General features: G+C 43.1%; 2 protein-coding genes across 3 annotated transcripts; one reads left to right on the forward strand and one right to left on the reverse strand.

The window, feature by feature from the left end:
• The first annotated feature begins 295 nt into the window (after nt 1-295).
• Nucleotides 296-10,072, forward strand: rasgef1bb (RasGEF domain family, member 1Bb). Of its 2 annotated transcripts, none has more exons than XM_031578175.1 (14): nt 296-626; nt 1,711-1,902; nt 2,034-2,156; nt 2,595-2,732; nt 4,431-4,646; nt 5,692-5,766; nt 6,044-6,136; nt 6,269-6,371; nt 6,586-6,665; nt 6,801-6,896; nt 7,370-7,465; nt 7,835-7,958; nt 8,962-9,034; nt 9,222-10,072. In XM_031578175.1, exons 2-14 carry the CDS (start codon nt 1,720-1,722, stop codon nt 9,241-9,243), a joined length of 1,422 nt encoding a protein of 473 aa, XP_031434035.1. In that variant the 5' UTR covers nt 296-626; nt 1,711-1,719; the 3' UTR covers nt 9,244-10,072. The 2 variants fall into 2 exon arrangements, with proteins under 2 accessions (XP_031434035.1, XP_031434036.1); XM_031578176.1 differs by having other exon boundaries at nt 1,714-1,902.
• A 164-nt stretch (nt 10,073-10,236) lies between these two features.
• si:dkeyp-41f9.4 (PR domain zinc finger protein 8) lies at nt 10,237-12,427 on the reverse strand. The gene has a single exon (XM_042709402.1). It carries the CDS (start codon nt 11,122-11,124, stop codon nt 10,699-10,701), a length of 426 nt encoding a protein of 141 aa, XP_042565336.1. The 5' UTR covers nt 11,125-12,427; the 3' UTR covers nt 10,237-10,698.
• Between the last annotated feature and the right edge of the window lie 1,112 nt (nt 12,428-13,539).

Below are 13,539 nucleotides of genomic sequence, written 5' to 3' on the forward strand. Positions count from 1 at the left end.
ATATCACGTTCAATGTGGTCATCAAAGTTTTAAAAATGTTCACATTCTGCACTGAACCTAGCAGGTATGCCACCAAACCAGTTGACTATTACCACCATAGACATATATACTGTATGTATGTCTATGATTACCACAGGCTACATAATTACTGGGACCTGTGCGAGTTGATCGATTGAAGAGCCACCAATAGGATCCCTAGGATATTTCAATTTTGAGATTCTTCTCAGTGATTGGTTCGTTGTTTGTCAGGGAGGGGGCTGTCTTTCCCGGTTGTCCTTTACGAGTGTTTGAATAGGGCTTGTGACTTGATCCTCTCTTCACAGTCGAAATTGTAGCGTGGTCTAACACAATGGATGTGAACGTTAAGAAGTCGCAGTGGTCATTTTCAGCTACTTTTGTTATGCTCCTTTAAGTTTATGTTTTGTTTATGTAATGCAACACATTGAAACGCGCAACCGAAATTTGCAATTTTCAGCCTGGCTGCAAGAAAATCTAAAAAGTGCGTGGAGTAACTTCACTTGCTAAGTTATCGCGAACTTTAACATTAATGTGCAAAGGCATCTGCTTAGCGGGGACTCTGTAAACAAGCCTACCTTGGATATTTCTTTGGATATTTCTATCTTTTGGTGAGTCTTACTCTTTTAGCATTTTCGTCATAGGCTACGTACTCGACTCCAAAAATCAAAATGCTACGCAGTTGATGGTTGAATGTATAAGCTACATCTCACTTTTGCATCCTATAGCCTACCTATTTGGATTAAGTATGTTTAGTATTTTATTAAAGTATTAGATCAATTATCATTAACCAGCATTGTGTGCTTACATAACTTTCTACCATTTGATGTACAATACTTGAGGCGATGAATGGTGAGGAAGGGTTGTAGCGTTTTGCATGAACGTTAATGTTTTGATAGTGTTATGTCGCGCCTTTCCGCTGCGCTCTGCTTTGACGCACTACATGCAAAACTGCCTTATGCAATGCGAAAGGTCTGTTTTACTTATCTGTTTCCATGAAGTTATTAAACTGGCTTAACTTGACCATAAAGGATATGGCCGTGACTTTCCACACCTTTCTGCGTTTGTCCTGTTCACCTGCTCTGTTTAGCTTAGGCGAGGCTAAGGAAGAATGTGGATAACTTTATTATCGAACTGTCAAATGTTACATTGTTGATCATCTGGTTCGGGTTTTCCATGCTAGCTTGCAACACTTGGGCCATACGCTTGCTCAGCTAGAATAATAAGATCCCTTTAATCTGTTTATCACAATGGGAAGACGGTGTTATTGCTTTGCAGTGTAGCTTTTTAGAAGAATGTCTCTTTCCACCAGCTCCCACCTAGAGAAAACTGCTTACCTCGCTGCTTCAGTTCTAAATAAATAGAGAAACAAGATAGTTTGTCCATTTCTCCTATAAGCGAGGCACAGGAAACGTATTTTTTTTGTATTTAGTGGAATGGTGTGGTCTTGGATTTAGATCCAGGGGACTTTGCTAATCCCTCCGTTAAATAGTTAATGGGCTATGTACTGTACCTCACAAGCCAACAGTATTTTTAGGTTAAAAACATAAGTTCTTAAAAGTGTCTATGAATATATACTGCATATAGTATAGAATGTATTCCATATGTTGCACAGTGTGACAATAAAGATAAATCTAGTTTAAATGGGGCATGACTGAGCTTTCATCACAGGTGTAACGTCATCTTTCCTTCCAGCAGGACACCATGCCTCAGACTACCCCATACGCAGGCAAGTTCAGCCCCAACCCTTACAGCAAGACCAGCGCTCATTACACGCCTGTGGAGACGGTCTACGGCGGGTTGTGTTACCATGACAACAGTCTCGTGTCGGGGTCACTCGAGGCTTTGATCCAGCATCTCGTCCCGACGGTGGACTATTTCCCCGACGTGAGTGTGCAGTGGCTGCCTGTCCAGTTTGTCTGCAGACTGGTCTATTAATAGACCTATGCACTGCAACCTGTTCGACCTGTCACTGACCTGTTGTTGTTGTTGCTGCTGTTGTGTTTCCCTTTCGTCAGAGGTCCTACATCTTCACATTTCTGCTCAGCTCACGACTCTTCCTCCACCCCTATGAAGTCATGTCCAGGGTGTGCTACATGTGTCTGGAGCAACACCGAACAACTGACCCACAGATTGACAGGGTACATACACACTCTCACACACTCATACACTTATATACACACACACTCTCACACACACATAGACTTATATACACACACACATACATTTATATATACACACACACTCTCACACACACATAGACTTTTATACACACACACATACATTTATATATACACACACACACACACACACACACAAACACACTTATATACACACACACATACATTTATATATACACACACACAGACACACACACACAAACACACTTATATACACACACACTATGTTTTACAGACACCAAAACAGACAGAAAGACAGACAATTTGTGAAGTAAAGACATGAAATCTATCTTGTAGAAACAAGTGTCTGTAGCAGACCCTAGACTGTCTAGAGTGTCTGTCTGTCCATGCCGGCTCACCGCCTGATCACTCTTCTCCTCTGGCCCCTCCCGACCACAGAGGAGAATCCGGGAGATCGCGCCCAAGATCGTGCAGCTCCTCACCGAGTGGACGGAGACGTTTCCCTACGACTTCCGGGACGAGCGGATGATGCGCAGCATCAAGGACCTCACCCACCGGCTGGCCCTGGGAGACGAGGTCAGTGCCTTCACCGCCGCCCGCCGCTCAGGTCGAGTCGCCTCACCCCGCCTTTCACTCTGTGATTGACAGGTGGAGGGGATGATGTCACTTCCATCACAGAGACGATTTACAGTGGGAGCAGATGGTGCCGTTCCATAATCAAAAGCCCCCTTGTAAACGGAGAGCCCACCACACTGCTGTTAAGAAGGCACTATGGCTATTACTCACACTGTTACACATTACTCACACTGTTACACATTACTCACACTGTTACACATTACTCACACTGTTACACATTACTTACACTGTTACACATTACTTACACTGTTACACATTACTCACACTGTTACACATTACTTACACTGTTGTTAAGAAGGCACTATGGCTATTACTTACACTGTTACACATTACTTACACTGTTACACATTACTCACACTAGTACTGTTACACATTACTTACACTGTTACACATTACTCACACTAGTACTGTTACACATTACTTACACTGTTACACATTACTCACACTAGTACTGTTACACATTACTTACACTGTTACACATTACTTACACTAGTACGGTTACACATTACTCACACTGTTACACATTACTTACACTGTAACACGGTACTTACACTAGTACTGTTACACGGTACTTACACTGTTACACATTACTCACACTAGTACTGTAACACGGTACTTACACTGTTACACATTACTTACACTAGTACGGTTACACATTACTCACACTGTTACACATTACTTACACTGTTACATATTACTCACACTGTTACACATTACTCACACTAGTACTGTTACACATTACTCACACTAGTACAGTTACACATTACTTACACTGTTACACATTACTTACACTACTACTGTTACACATTACTCACACTAGTACTGTTACACATTACTCACACTAGTACTGTTACACATTACTTACACTGTTACACATTACTTACACTAGTACGGTTACACATTACTCACACTGTTACACATTACTTACACTGTTACACATTACTTTCACTAGTACTGTTACACGGTACTTACACCGTTATTTACACTGACTCAAACAGAGGTGGTGTACTTCCGCCCCAGTGTGAGCGCTTATATAGTATGCTGATATTCTGGAATCAGAGCCGTGACGTTTATTATAGCGTCTAGTGTCGCCTAGAAAACTGCAGTAGAACGCCACTTGAAGTCAGAGCTCCAACTAAGAAACTTGGAGGAAAAAAACATCCCTGGCTTCAGTGAGGCGCATCATTTGATCAATTTGCCATTGTTATCAGTATGGTGAAAAATCTAACAGATCCATAATTATTGATACACAGCAGATAGAGGGGAGTCATTACCACATCATTGTGTTTACATTTGGCTCAAAGGCGTTAAAGTCAGATCTGGGAAATATCATGTCGTATGTTCCAAATGATGAGTTGTCTCGAATGCGGCCATTACATACTCTTCGGAAATAAACTAGCCTAGCTGTTACTTTCAACTACCCAAAGTTGTCATTGGTCAACTGAAGGAGGTCACTGTTCAAGTACTGGAGTTGGACTATGTGAAGTTTATTTTCCATATTGATTGGCTGTAGATGATCTCATCCTGCTTATGTAAGGCCCCGATTGGCTAATGCTGAAGTGCTCTTTGTTGTTGTGTGTGTGTGTGTGTGTGTGTGTGTGTGTGTGTGTGTGTGTGTGTGTGCGTGTGTGTGGGCAGCTCTCACGCAGAGCCATGCAGAGGATGACTCAGCGACTGCTGCGCAAGCTCACCACCCTCGGGCAGTACGAAGAGTCCCTGGTAACCAGCGGTACCCCGGCAACGGAGAGGCTGACGGCCCAGAAGGCCAAGCAGCAGGCGTCACGGAGGGAGGATGTACTGAGCGTGTGCAGTGACCCCTTCATACTGGCCCAGCAGCTCACACACATTGAGATGGTGAGCGGGACTGAAAGACCGGCGGTTATTTGGACCTCAAGATGAAAACATGCCGTCCGACTGGAGACCACTGTGTAGTTTCCATACCATCATTATTGTACATGGATTCCCTTGTCAGTCATATTTCATTGCCAGTGTGATGGCGTATGGTCAAAATGAGCTTGTCTTTAAGTGGGATAAGTGGTTGGAAGAGGAACAGTTTTTGTAGACGGCATTCAAAAGTATGTTTTTAGTTATGTCATTAGCCTGGGAGGGAGACGTCTGCACACTCCGTTCCTCACAACCTTGTTTATTTCTGCCAAGATTTCTGTCACACGACCCACATCAGATGAAGTGTACAGATATCTTTCTCTTCCCAGTATTTGCTCTTTGTTGTGTGTCTGCCAGCACCTTGAGGGGAAGTTTATTAAGGCTCATTTCTTCATTGAGATTATCCACCTTGGTGTTCCACGGCAGAGTGAGAGTGTCTTAGGAGTTAGGAGTTAGGATTTTGCTCAAAAGTTGGTCAAAACCATTGAGCTCTGGGTTTGATGCCAATGTCAGACAGTAGATACAATCAAATGTTATTCAGGCTCTGTAATAGCTTACATCTGTTGAACCAACATGTCTCCTGCTCTGTTTATTTGCATGTCTGCAAAAACAACATAGCCGGATCGTTCCCTCCTTGTTTGGTATTTCAGTCGGCTCCATGGATGTGCGTTATGAAATATAATTCGATAGTTGTTGTTGATCGGAGCAAGGCACCAAAACAAAATGATATTTTTTCCTCGGGCTGAAATCTTAGACTCTGACCACAGGCTTATTTTTGGGGCTAACCACAGAATTGTAAAGGACATTTTGTGGAAACCCACTGTCCTAGTTTCTCACAGCTGTTGCGTAAGAAAGCTGGAAGAAATATGAGCCAAACCAACCACTTGGATCGCATGTTGAAATAACATGCACATCTTGTAACTATGCGGAGCTGTTGAAGGAAAATAAATTGTACAGAATGTTTTAACCTGACTTTTTGTTATGTGCTTAAAAGAAACCTATTTTTGTTTCACAGGAGAGACTGAGCTACATCGGCCCAGAAGAATTTGTCTACGCGTTCGCCCTGAAAGGTCCTCAGGACAACCATAAGGTTTGTGTCTTCTGCAAAATGTACTACTTGTTGGTTATGCAAGAGTTTCTAAATTGGTCTTGAGTGATCTGGCTGAGTAAGCCTGAATGAGATCTCTTCCGCAAATTGCATCAGCCTTTTTGGCCCCCTTTTGGGAACAGGCAAGTGCTTTAAGACGGAGATAAATGTCTGAGGGGAGTGTGGATGACCGATGAGCATCTAACTCTCTCAATTAAAACCACATTTGGCAAGCACACTGACTCCGAATGGGTCTTTTCGTTTTGTTTTCCTCTCACAGTGTTTCTTCAACAAGCGCAGGCCGAGTAACCTGGAGGCGTATGTTGACTGGTTCAACAGACTCAGCTACCTGGTGGCCACGGAAATCTGCACTGTGAGTTCTTTTACTTCTGCTCTATTTGTCAATCGTAAACTGACCTTTTTCTCTCTCTCCATTTTTTTTTTTGATGCCTTCTTGCTTCATCTCAGATATCTAACCTTGTTGTGTGTTTTTTTTTTTTAACAGCCTGTGAAAAAGAAGCACAGAGCACGTATACTGGAGTTCTTCATAGACGTGGCTCGAGAGTGTTTCAACATTGGCAACTTTAACTCCCTCATGGCCATTATCAGTAAGCGTTTGATTATGTCTGAACCGCCTCTGGCGCGTCCTTTGCTCCGTCTGTTAGCATTTATTAGCATTGATGGTTGGTAATAACACATTACAAGAACACACCTCCTTATGGTGATCGACCTGTACAATTACCGGGACTCCTGCTCTACAGTGTGTCTGTTCAGTTGGCTGGATCACCTTTTCATTGCTGAACGCTTCTCTTCCTTCCGCAGCTGGGATGAACATGTGCCCAGTGTCCCGACTGAAGAAGACTTGGAGTAAAGTCAACACGGCTAAATTCGACATCCTGGAGGTAAGACACAGAAAGAGGGCTGGAGTCCATGATGTTACGGGGGTTCTTCAAGGCCATTGTATTTTAATGCTGTGACGTCACAGAGGTTCCTAAGGCCATTTTTTATCTTAATGTTGTGATGTTTCTGTCGCACAGCATCAGATGGACCCGTCCAGTAACTTCTACAACTACCGCACAGCACTGCGTGGGGCCACACAGAGGTGCCTCACGGCACAGACCAGCAGAGAAAAGGCAAGTGTACAGATTCAATACTCACTTATTGTACTAAGGAAGTACATTTACATTTAGTCATTTAGCAGACGCTTTTATCCAAAGCGACTTACATATGTGTGACTTACAATGTATACACATTTTACATTAACACTGATGGCACACTGCACATCAGGAGCAATTAGGGGTTCAGTGTCTTGCTCAAGGACGCTTCGACAGGGAATCGAACTAGCAACCTTCTGATTACTAACCGACTTCTCTACCCCCTGCACCACTGTCGCCCTGTAGGTTACTTTAATGGACACACAGGCCCTATATGACCTCGTCATAACACTGGGGCATGTTGTTGACTTCTTGAAGACTTTTTGAAGTGGTGAACTTCATTGTGTGGTTGCAGTGTGACAGCAGCTGGTGATCTACTCAGTATGACAGTCAACGTGGTTCATGCGAGCGGTGTTTTCTAATCACAGTGGTCTCTTGTTGTGCTTCCTTAGATTGTCATTCCGTTCTTCAGCCTGTTCATCAAGGACATCTATTTCCTCAATGAAGGCTGTGTCAGCAGGCTACCCAATGGCCACATTAATTTTGAGGCAAGTCAGTTTTTTATTACATAGAAAATGTATTGATTTGTCGTTGAGACGTTTCGGGTAAGTATTTCACCTTAGACATTGTTTGCACGCACAGTTGTGGAAAAGCAAGCTTTCGTTTGTTCATGTCTAAATCTATATTGATCTCTAAAGTATACATTTAGAGTTTTTGTGAAGCGTCTGAATAATTTGGATTTTTTTGTGAAGCGTCTGAATTCAATTCAATTTTATTTATATAGCGCCATAACAATACAATTGTCTCTAGGCGCTTTACAGAGCCCAGAGCCTGAACCCCCTTAGTGCAAGCACATTGGCAACACGGGCAAGAAAAAACTCCCTGTTAGTGAATTAATTTGGATTTTTTTCGCACAGAAATTCTGGGAGTTGGCGAAGCAGGTGAGCGAGTTCCTGTCATGGCGTTTGGCCGCGTGTCCGTTTGAGAGAGACAGGAAGACCCTGCAGTACCTCATCAGCACCCCGGTCTTCAGTGATGAGGGTGAGTTCCACAAGGCTATCTCAAAGCTCAGAGTGCCATCTGGCCGGTATGGAGTTACCTTGAGAGTAAATATAAGGATTTAGGTCTAAGCTCTTTCATTGATCACAGATCACGTTGCTAAGGCCTTTCATTGATCACAGATCACGTTGCTGAATGATGGAATGGGCGCTGTAGACACTAAGGGGAGGATTTCAGCCATTTTCAGCCACATATGCAGAGAAATGCTGCCCCCTAGTGTTATGTGCAGCCCACTGCTGCATCATGTTTATGCTGTTCACATTGAACTATAATAGTCTGTTGAGACAAAAATACAAATAGTCTAATCTAAATCTAATCTAATCCAAATAGTTATTCAGTCATTTCTCCAGAAACGTTTGCTACATTGCATTTTTTGAATCTCTGCTAAATGTGTGTCTCCACGAAGACCCACGCATTGTCCAATATTCACTCCTTTTAGTTGGACTGCATGAAGGCCAAGAGGTCTTAGATGTCACAAAAGCTACAAGAGATCGTTTGACTTAATATGTGGTGTCAGTTACAAATACTCCATTACATCATATGATTGCTTGTGACCTCTTTTCTGCAAGCGGCAGTTAAATTTATGACCGTTGTTGAAAAGCCTCGCCTAGGCTGGAGTCCCAGAAGACACGCTTGGTTGTTCATGACCCGTGTTAATTCTACCACCGAGTTAAAAGCCAATTGACGAGGGGAACGAGGTCACTGACTGTCCTCACTTATGCCTGTCTATCTCTCTCTCTCTCTCTATCTATCTATCTCTATCTATCCATCTATCTCTCTCTCTCTCTCTCTCTCTCTCTCTATCTATCTATCTATCTATCCATCCATCTCTCTATCTATCTCTCTATCTCTCTATCTATCTATCCATCTCTATCTATCTATCCATCTCTCTATCTCTCTATCTATCCATCTATCTCTCTCTCTCTCTCTCTCTCTCTATCTCTCTATCTCTCTATCTATCTATCTATCTATCTATCCATCCCAGAGCTCCAGTTGGCCTCCTATGAGAGCGAGGGACCAGAGAACCATATGGAGAGAGACACTCGTCGGTCCCTAAGGTACGTGCCGTCACTTGGATCACTCCCGAGGATCTCCACATGCTTTCCATATTCTTATTAAGCACTGCATAAAATCGCTTTTAAGTGTTAACAGATTCTCTAACCATACATTACTAATTAATTATACTGGTGACAGTACCACTATATTGAGATAAATATATTTAATGATCTATTTTTTTTAATACAGGTCATCGCTACACAGGGCCTAAAGAGTGATCACAAAATGGTGGACAGCTGTCTCTCAAACTCTGGAATGAGGGATAAGCATCAAGTTGGATCAAGGACCCTCCTCAAAAAACACTCCTCAGATACACACACACACACACATTCCCTCACTTAACCATGAAGACTTTGAGACTGGTTTCTCAGCATTACCTTGAGAAGGTGTCAAAAGAATGTATTCATTCTATTAAGCTAATTTTGAATGAAGTGACTTGATGGGTCAAGTCGTTGTACAAACATAACTCTACTTGTTCTGATGAAGAGTGTGTCGCTGGTAGGCATGCTCTACACTGATGAAGTCAAATATGCTTGATTTTCATGTCTCTTCCAGTGTGTTACCGTGTGATGATAAACATGGTGACTTGTTGAAGCACGTCATGCTAGCGTGTGAAGTATTTGCTACAGTGCCAATTATTGAATGTTAACCTCAGTATGTACAGTCATGCTACAGCTATAACACTACATTGTAAAAGTGAGGTTATGCTGGAGGGAAGATTTGATCAAACCGTTTGACCAACAGTGTAACTAAATAGTTACGTGGTCAATAGTAAATATCTTGACTAATTTTCCCTTTCAGTTGGGTCTGTTCACTATGTTACTTACACTTTGATAAGCTTTGTGTTTTTTTGGCTTTTGTCATCATCTGCACTGATATTGTGGGGTTTTTTCTCATGAAGTTTTGTATCACTTGTGTGTGTGTTCATGACATTATTTTAGATTATTAAAAGAAGAGACTTTATTAGGGTACTCAAAGAAGTTGCTTTATTAATGGTCTCGTGAGTTCATATTTTTGTAATAAACTGAGATGGAAACTGAGATAAGGCTGTGTTGTGTATAAAATCCAGGACCTCTTTATTACTGTAATGCATAAAGTAAGTGATGAGCACAAAAAACTCTTTGACATTATTTAAACGTATCAGTAGTACAATAACATTTGACTACATAAAAAATATGAAAGTATCTCTTCCACACTTCTGTGGCAAGACAAAGTGTCTCAAAAATGCAATTCATCATTGTGCATTGCCTGTGATCATTATTCGTAGCACTCTACTACCATCTAGTGGTTAAGATGGGCAGAGTCTTGCCCATTGAGTGCTGCTGGCCCCAGTTCAATCATTGAGTGGATACAAATAATAAATTATTAATATCAAATTATTAACAATATCTGCCTAAAAACTTCATGAAAAAGGAAAATTCCATTACTCAAAAACACAAACTCCGTCCATGCAGTTAGAGAACATTGCAAGTCTTTTGTAGGTTATCTATTTTGAAGCAAGCAAAATGACAAACTGATTTTTTTTTTTTGCTCATCTTTGAGCTCAGTGATTATGTTGCACTTCACCCAGAGGTCACCTGTACTTGCCACTGTGATGGGGGCAGCAGCATGGCATCATGCGTGGGCTGAAGATATTGGGCGAGAGGTAGTTTCCCTGGAGACAGGCTTATGTGTGGGAGGTCATGTGACGGGACAGGTGGTGGCGCTCCCTGAAAGACTCCTTGCAGATGGTACACCTGAGTTTGTCCTCCCTGTGCAGCCTGGCCCCCTGGTCTGTGGACAGCGCCCCCTTGTGGTGGGACCGCATGTGGTGCACCAAGTCGGAAGTCATGTGGAAGGAGATGCTGCATTTGGCACACCAGTTCTGGGCTGGGAGGCTGATGGAAGAGAGGGGCGACAGCGGGTAGAAGTGGGGCGCGCCGGCGGTCTTTCGGAGGCCCAGGGTCGGTGCCAGGGGTCTGGGCCAAACCCTGGGGCTGAAGAGCAGAGAGCTTTGCTTGTGCATCGCGGCCTGGAGCAAAACGGAGCTCTGGAGTTTGGAGGTGGCGAAGGGCAGCTGGGGGGCGCGGGCAGCGGGGAGAGTCATCACCATGGGGTGATGGGTCTGGGGGAACGAACGGGGTGGCTGGACGAAGGCACTCTTCCTCACCTCCGCTCCCGAGCTGATGGAGTCCTTCGTGGAGCAGGCATCGCTGCGAGATGAGGGCGTAGATGCCTTTATCAGCTCTTTTTAGGTTTGGAGTTCAAGTGTTTGAGACCCTCGGAGCCTGTGATGTTCTTTACCTCGGGACTTCCCTTTGAGCTTGTCTGGGAAGCGATGACACAGCTGACCGCGCTGGTCTTGCTCGAGTTGCTCTTGAACGGCACCGGAATGATCAGCTGATTCGACGTCCTCTGAACACACACTCTCTTCACCGACTGATCTCCTTTGGACGCGGAAGAGGACAGATCCTCTTCCCTGTGGTCGTTTTCCACCTCGGAACATTTTCTCTTGTTGTTTCCTCCGGTCTCCTCATGGCTCGCTGGAGCGCGCTCATTCTCCAGGTCTCGTGCTAGATTGTGGAAGTCTGTCGTCGCAGGCTTGGCCCTTTGGGAATGAGGGCTCACTTTGGAGACCCTGCCAGCAGTGAGACTTAAGAACCTCTCCTCGCAAAGGAACCTTTGGTGCGCCAGGAGAGGGTACTCAAAGTGAAAACTCTGTTTGCAGAAAGGGCACGTGTAGGGCGAACGCCTAGAAAAAAAAAGACAAAAACAAAAGGATTTGATGAGGATGAGGCAGTGAATGCAATTTAAATAAATTCATCAGATGCTGTACCATTGCACATGCAATTGCTTATCACACTGAATGCTAAATGTATACACATATTCAATTTCAAACAAAAATTCTTCTGGTAATACAAATGAAAACAATAATACAACATTTCGAAATCAACATTGTCCTTGCAGTATCTACAATGTTTTTTTTTTTTATGTCTAATCCTACCTTTTGACTCTGTTGAGATGAGATTCAGTATTTGGGACAGATCCTTCTTGTACCATGCCAGCAGTTCTGAATCCCTCTTGACTGTTCTCAGGACTCTGAAGAACAGCTGTCCATCCTTCACGTACGCCTCCAGGTTCTGCTCATCAGCGTCTCTGGCAGCCTGAACCAGCTGCAGCCAGTGGGGACTCTCTGAAGAAGCACTAGACATGTCCACCTGCCCACACAAAACAACCAGTCAGACTCTGGACGGACCGCAACTATGGCATTGGTTATTATTGGTTAGACGAGAAAGCATTTTACATTGGCCATATCACTAATATATTACAAACCCTACTTTTGGAAGCTGTATCAGCAAAGTTAGTTGATGGATAAAGCTAGTTTATGCTTTTCTTACTTTAAGAAAGTATATAGACCAAATAGACTGAAGGTTCAACTCTATTACATTTGTTTTGCATGATATGGGATGTAGGCTCTATGAGTCTTTGCATGAAATACAAAGCAATGCCGTTCTGTAACCTCCTGAGAACCAACCCATAGTCCTCTGTAGTTGACATTTGTTTTTCATGCATACCCTCTAACTCTTTTGAGCTATTCTGTAAATTTTTCTTGATTCCCAGGAGGATATAAATAAAGCTATAGTTCCTGCACAAGACGAATGTCTTGTCTTTGTAAAGAAGAATCCAAAACAATTCCTTACCTTCAGCATGTAAGGTGTGGTTCTTCTGTCCGAACATTTCAGAGCAATGAAGGCGATGCTGTCATACAGTGACGAGTGCTTCAAATCACAAGGCCCAAAAACCGTGTTTACCGGGATGTCTGTTGTGGTTAAGACAGACGTTAACATATCCGTGATCCATCGATCCGCGGCACGGGACTCTGTGGTTCTTATCAATTTTGGTCCATCCATCTTGAGCTAGAACACAACCATGTAGGCTATTAACATAAAAAAATCCACTTGAATTCGTTTTGAACACCAACCTGTAAAGATTGATTTGGAAACAATAAATCTAGCCATTTTCTTCCGAAACACTTTAAAATGTTGCCATGATCTACACACATAAAAATTAAATCAAATGCGAGTTAATGTTTTTTTCTGTTTAGTCTTACCATCAGAAAAACTAGTTTGTCAAAATATTCTCAGGGGCCACGGATGTGAAGAAGCCGTAAATGTGTGCGAAAGATTCCAGGGTCCGTGTCTGGCAGACGCGCTTCTTGAAATGGCCTGTGTTGGCGGGGGAGACACAGATTATAATCTTGGGCCCTAATCTAGTTAATGAGATATGACACGACTCCGCCTCCCACGTCTGAGGTGAACCTGTCAATTGACATCAGCAGTCGCCCTGCCACAAAAAAAAAAAAAAACCGTGTTATGAACGTTATGTGTATGAGGCGTCAGGAGGGTATAGTAGTTTACAGAATTATGCTAATAACATTAATGGAATCAGTAAATGTTTGTTCTAATTCAGGCTGCCACCAAACTAGGATGACCAGATACACACAGACTAAATGTGAGACGAGTAGTTT

The sequence above is a fragment of the Clupea harengus genome, chromosome 12 (assembly GCF_900700415.2).
Source record: "Clupea harengus chromosome 12, Ch_v2.0.2, whole genome shotgun sequence".
Lineage (NCBI taxonomy): Eukaryota > Metazoa > Chordata > Actinopteri > Clupeiformes > Clupeidae > Clupea > Clupea harengus.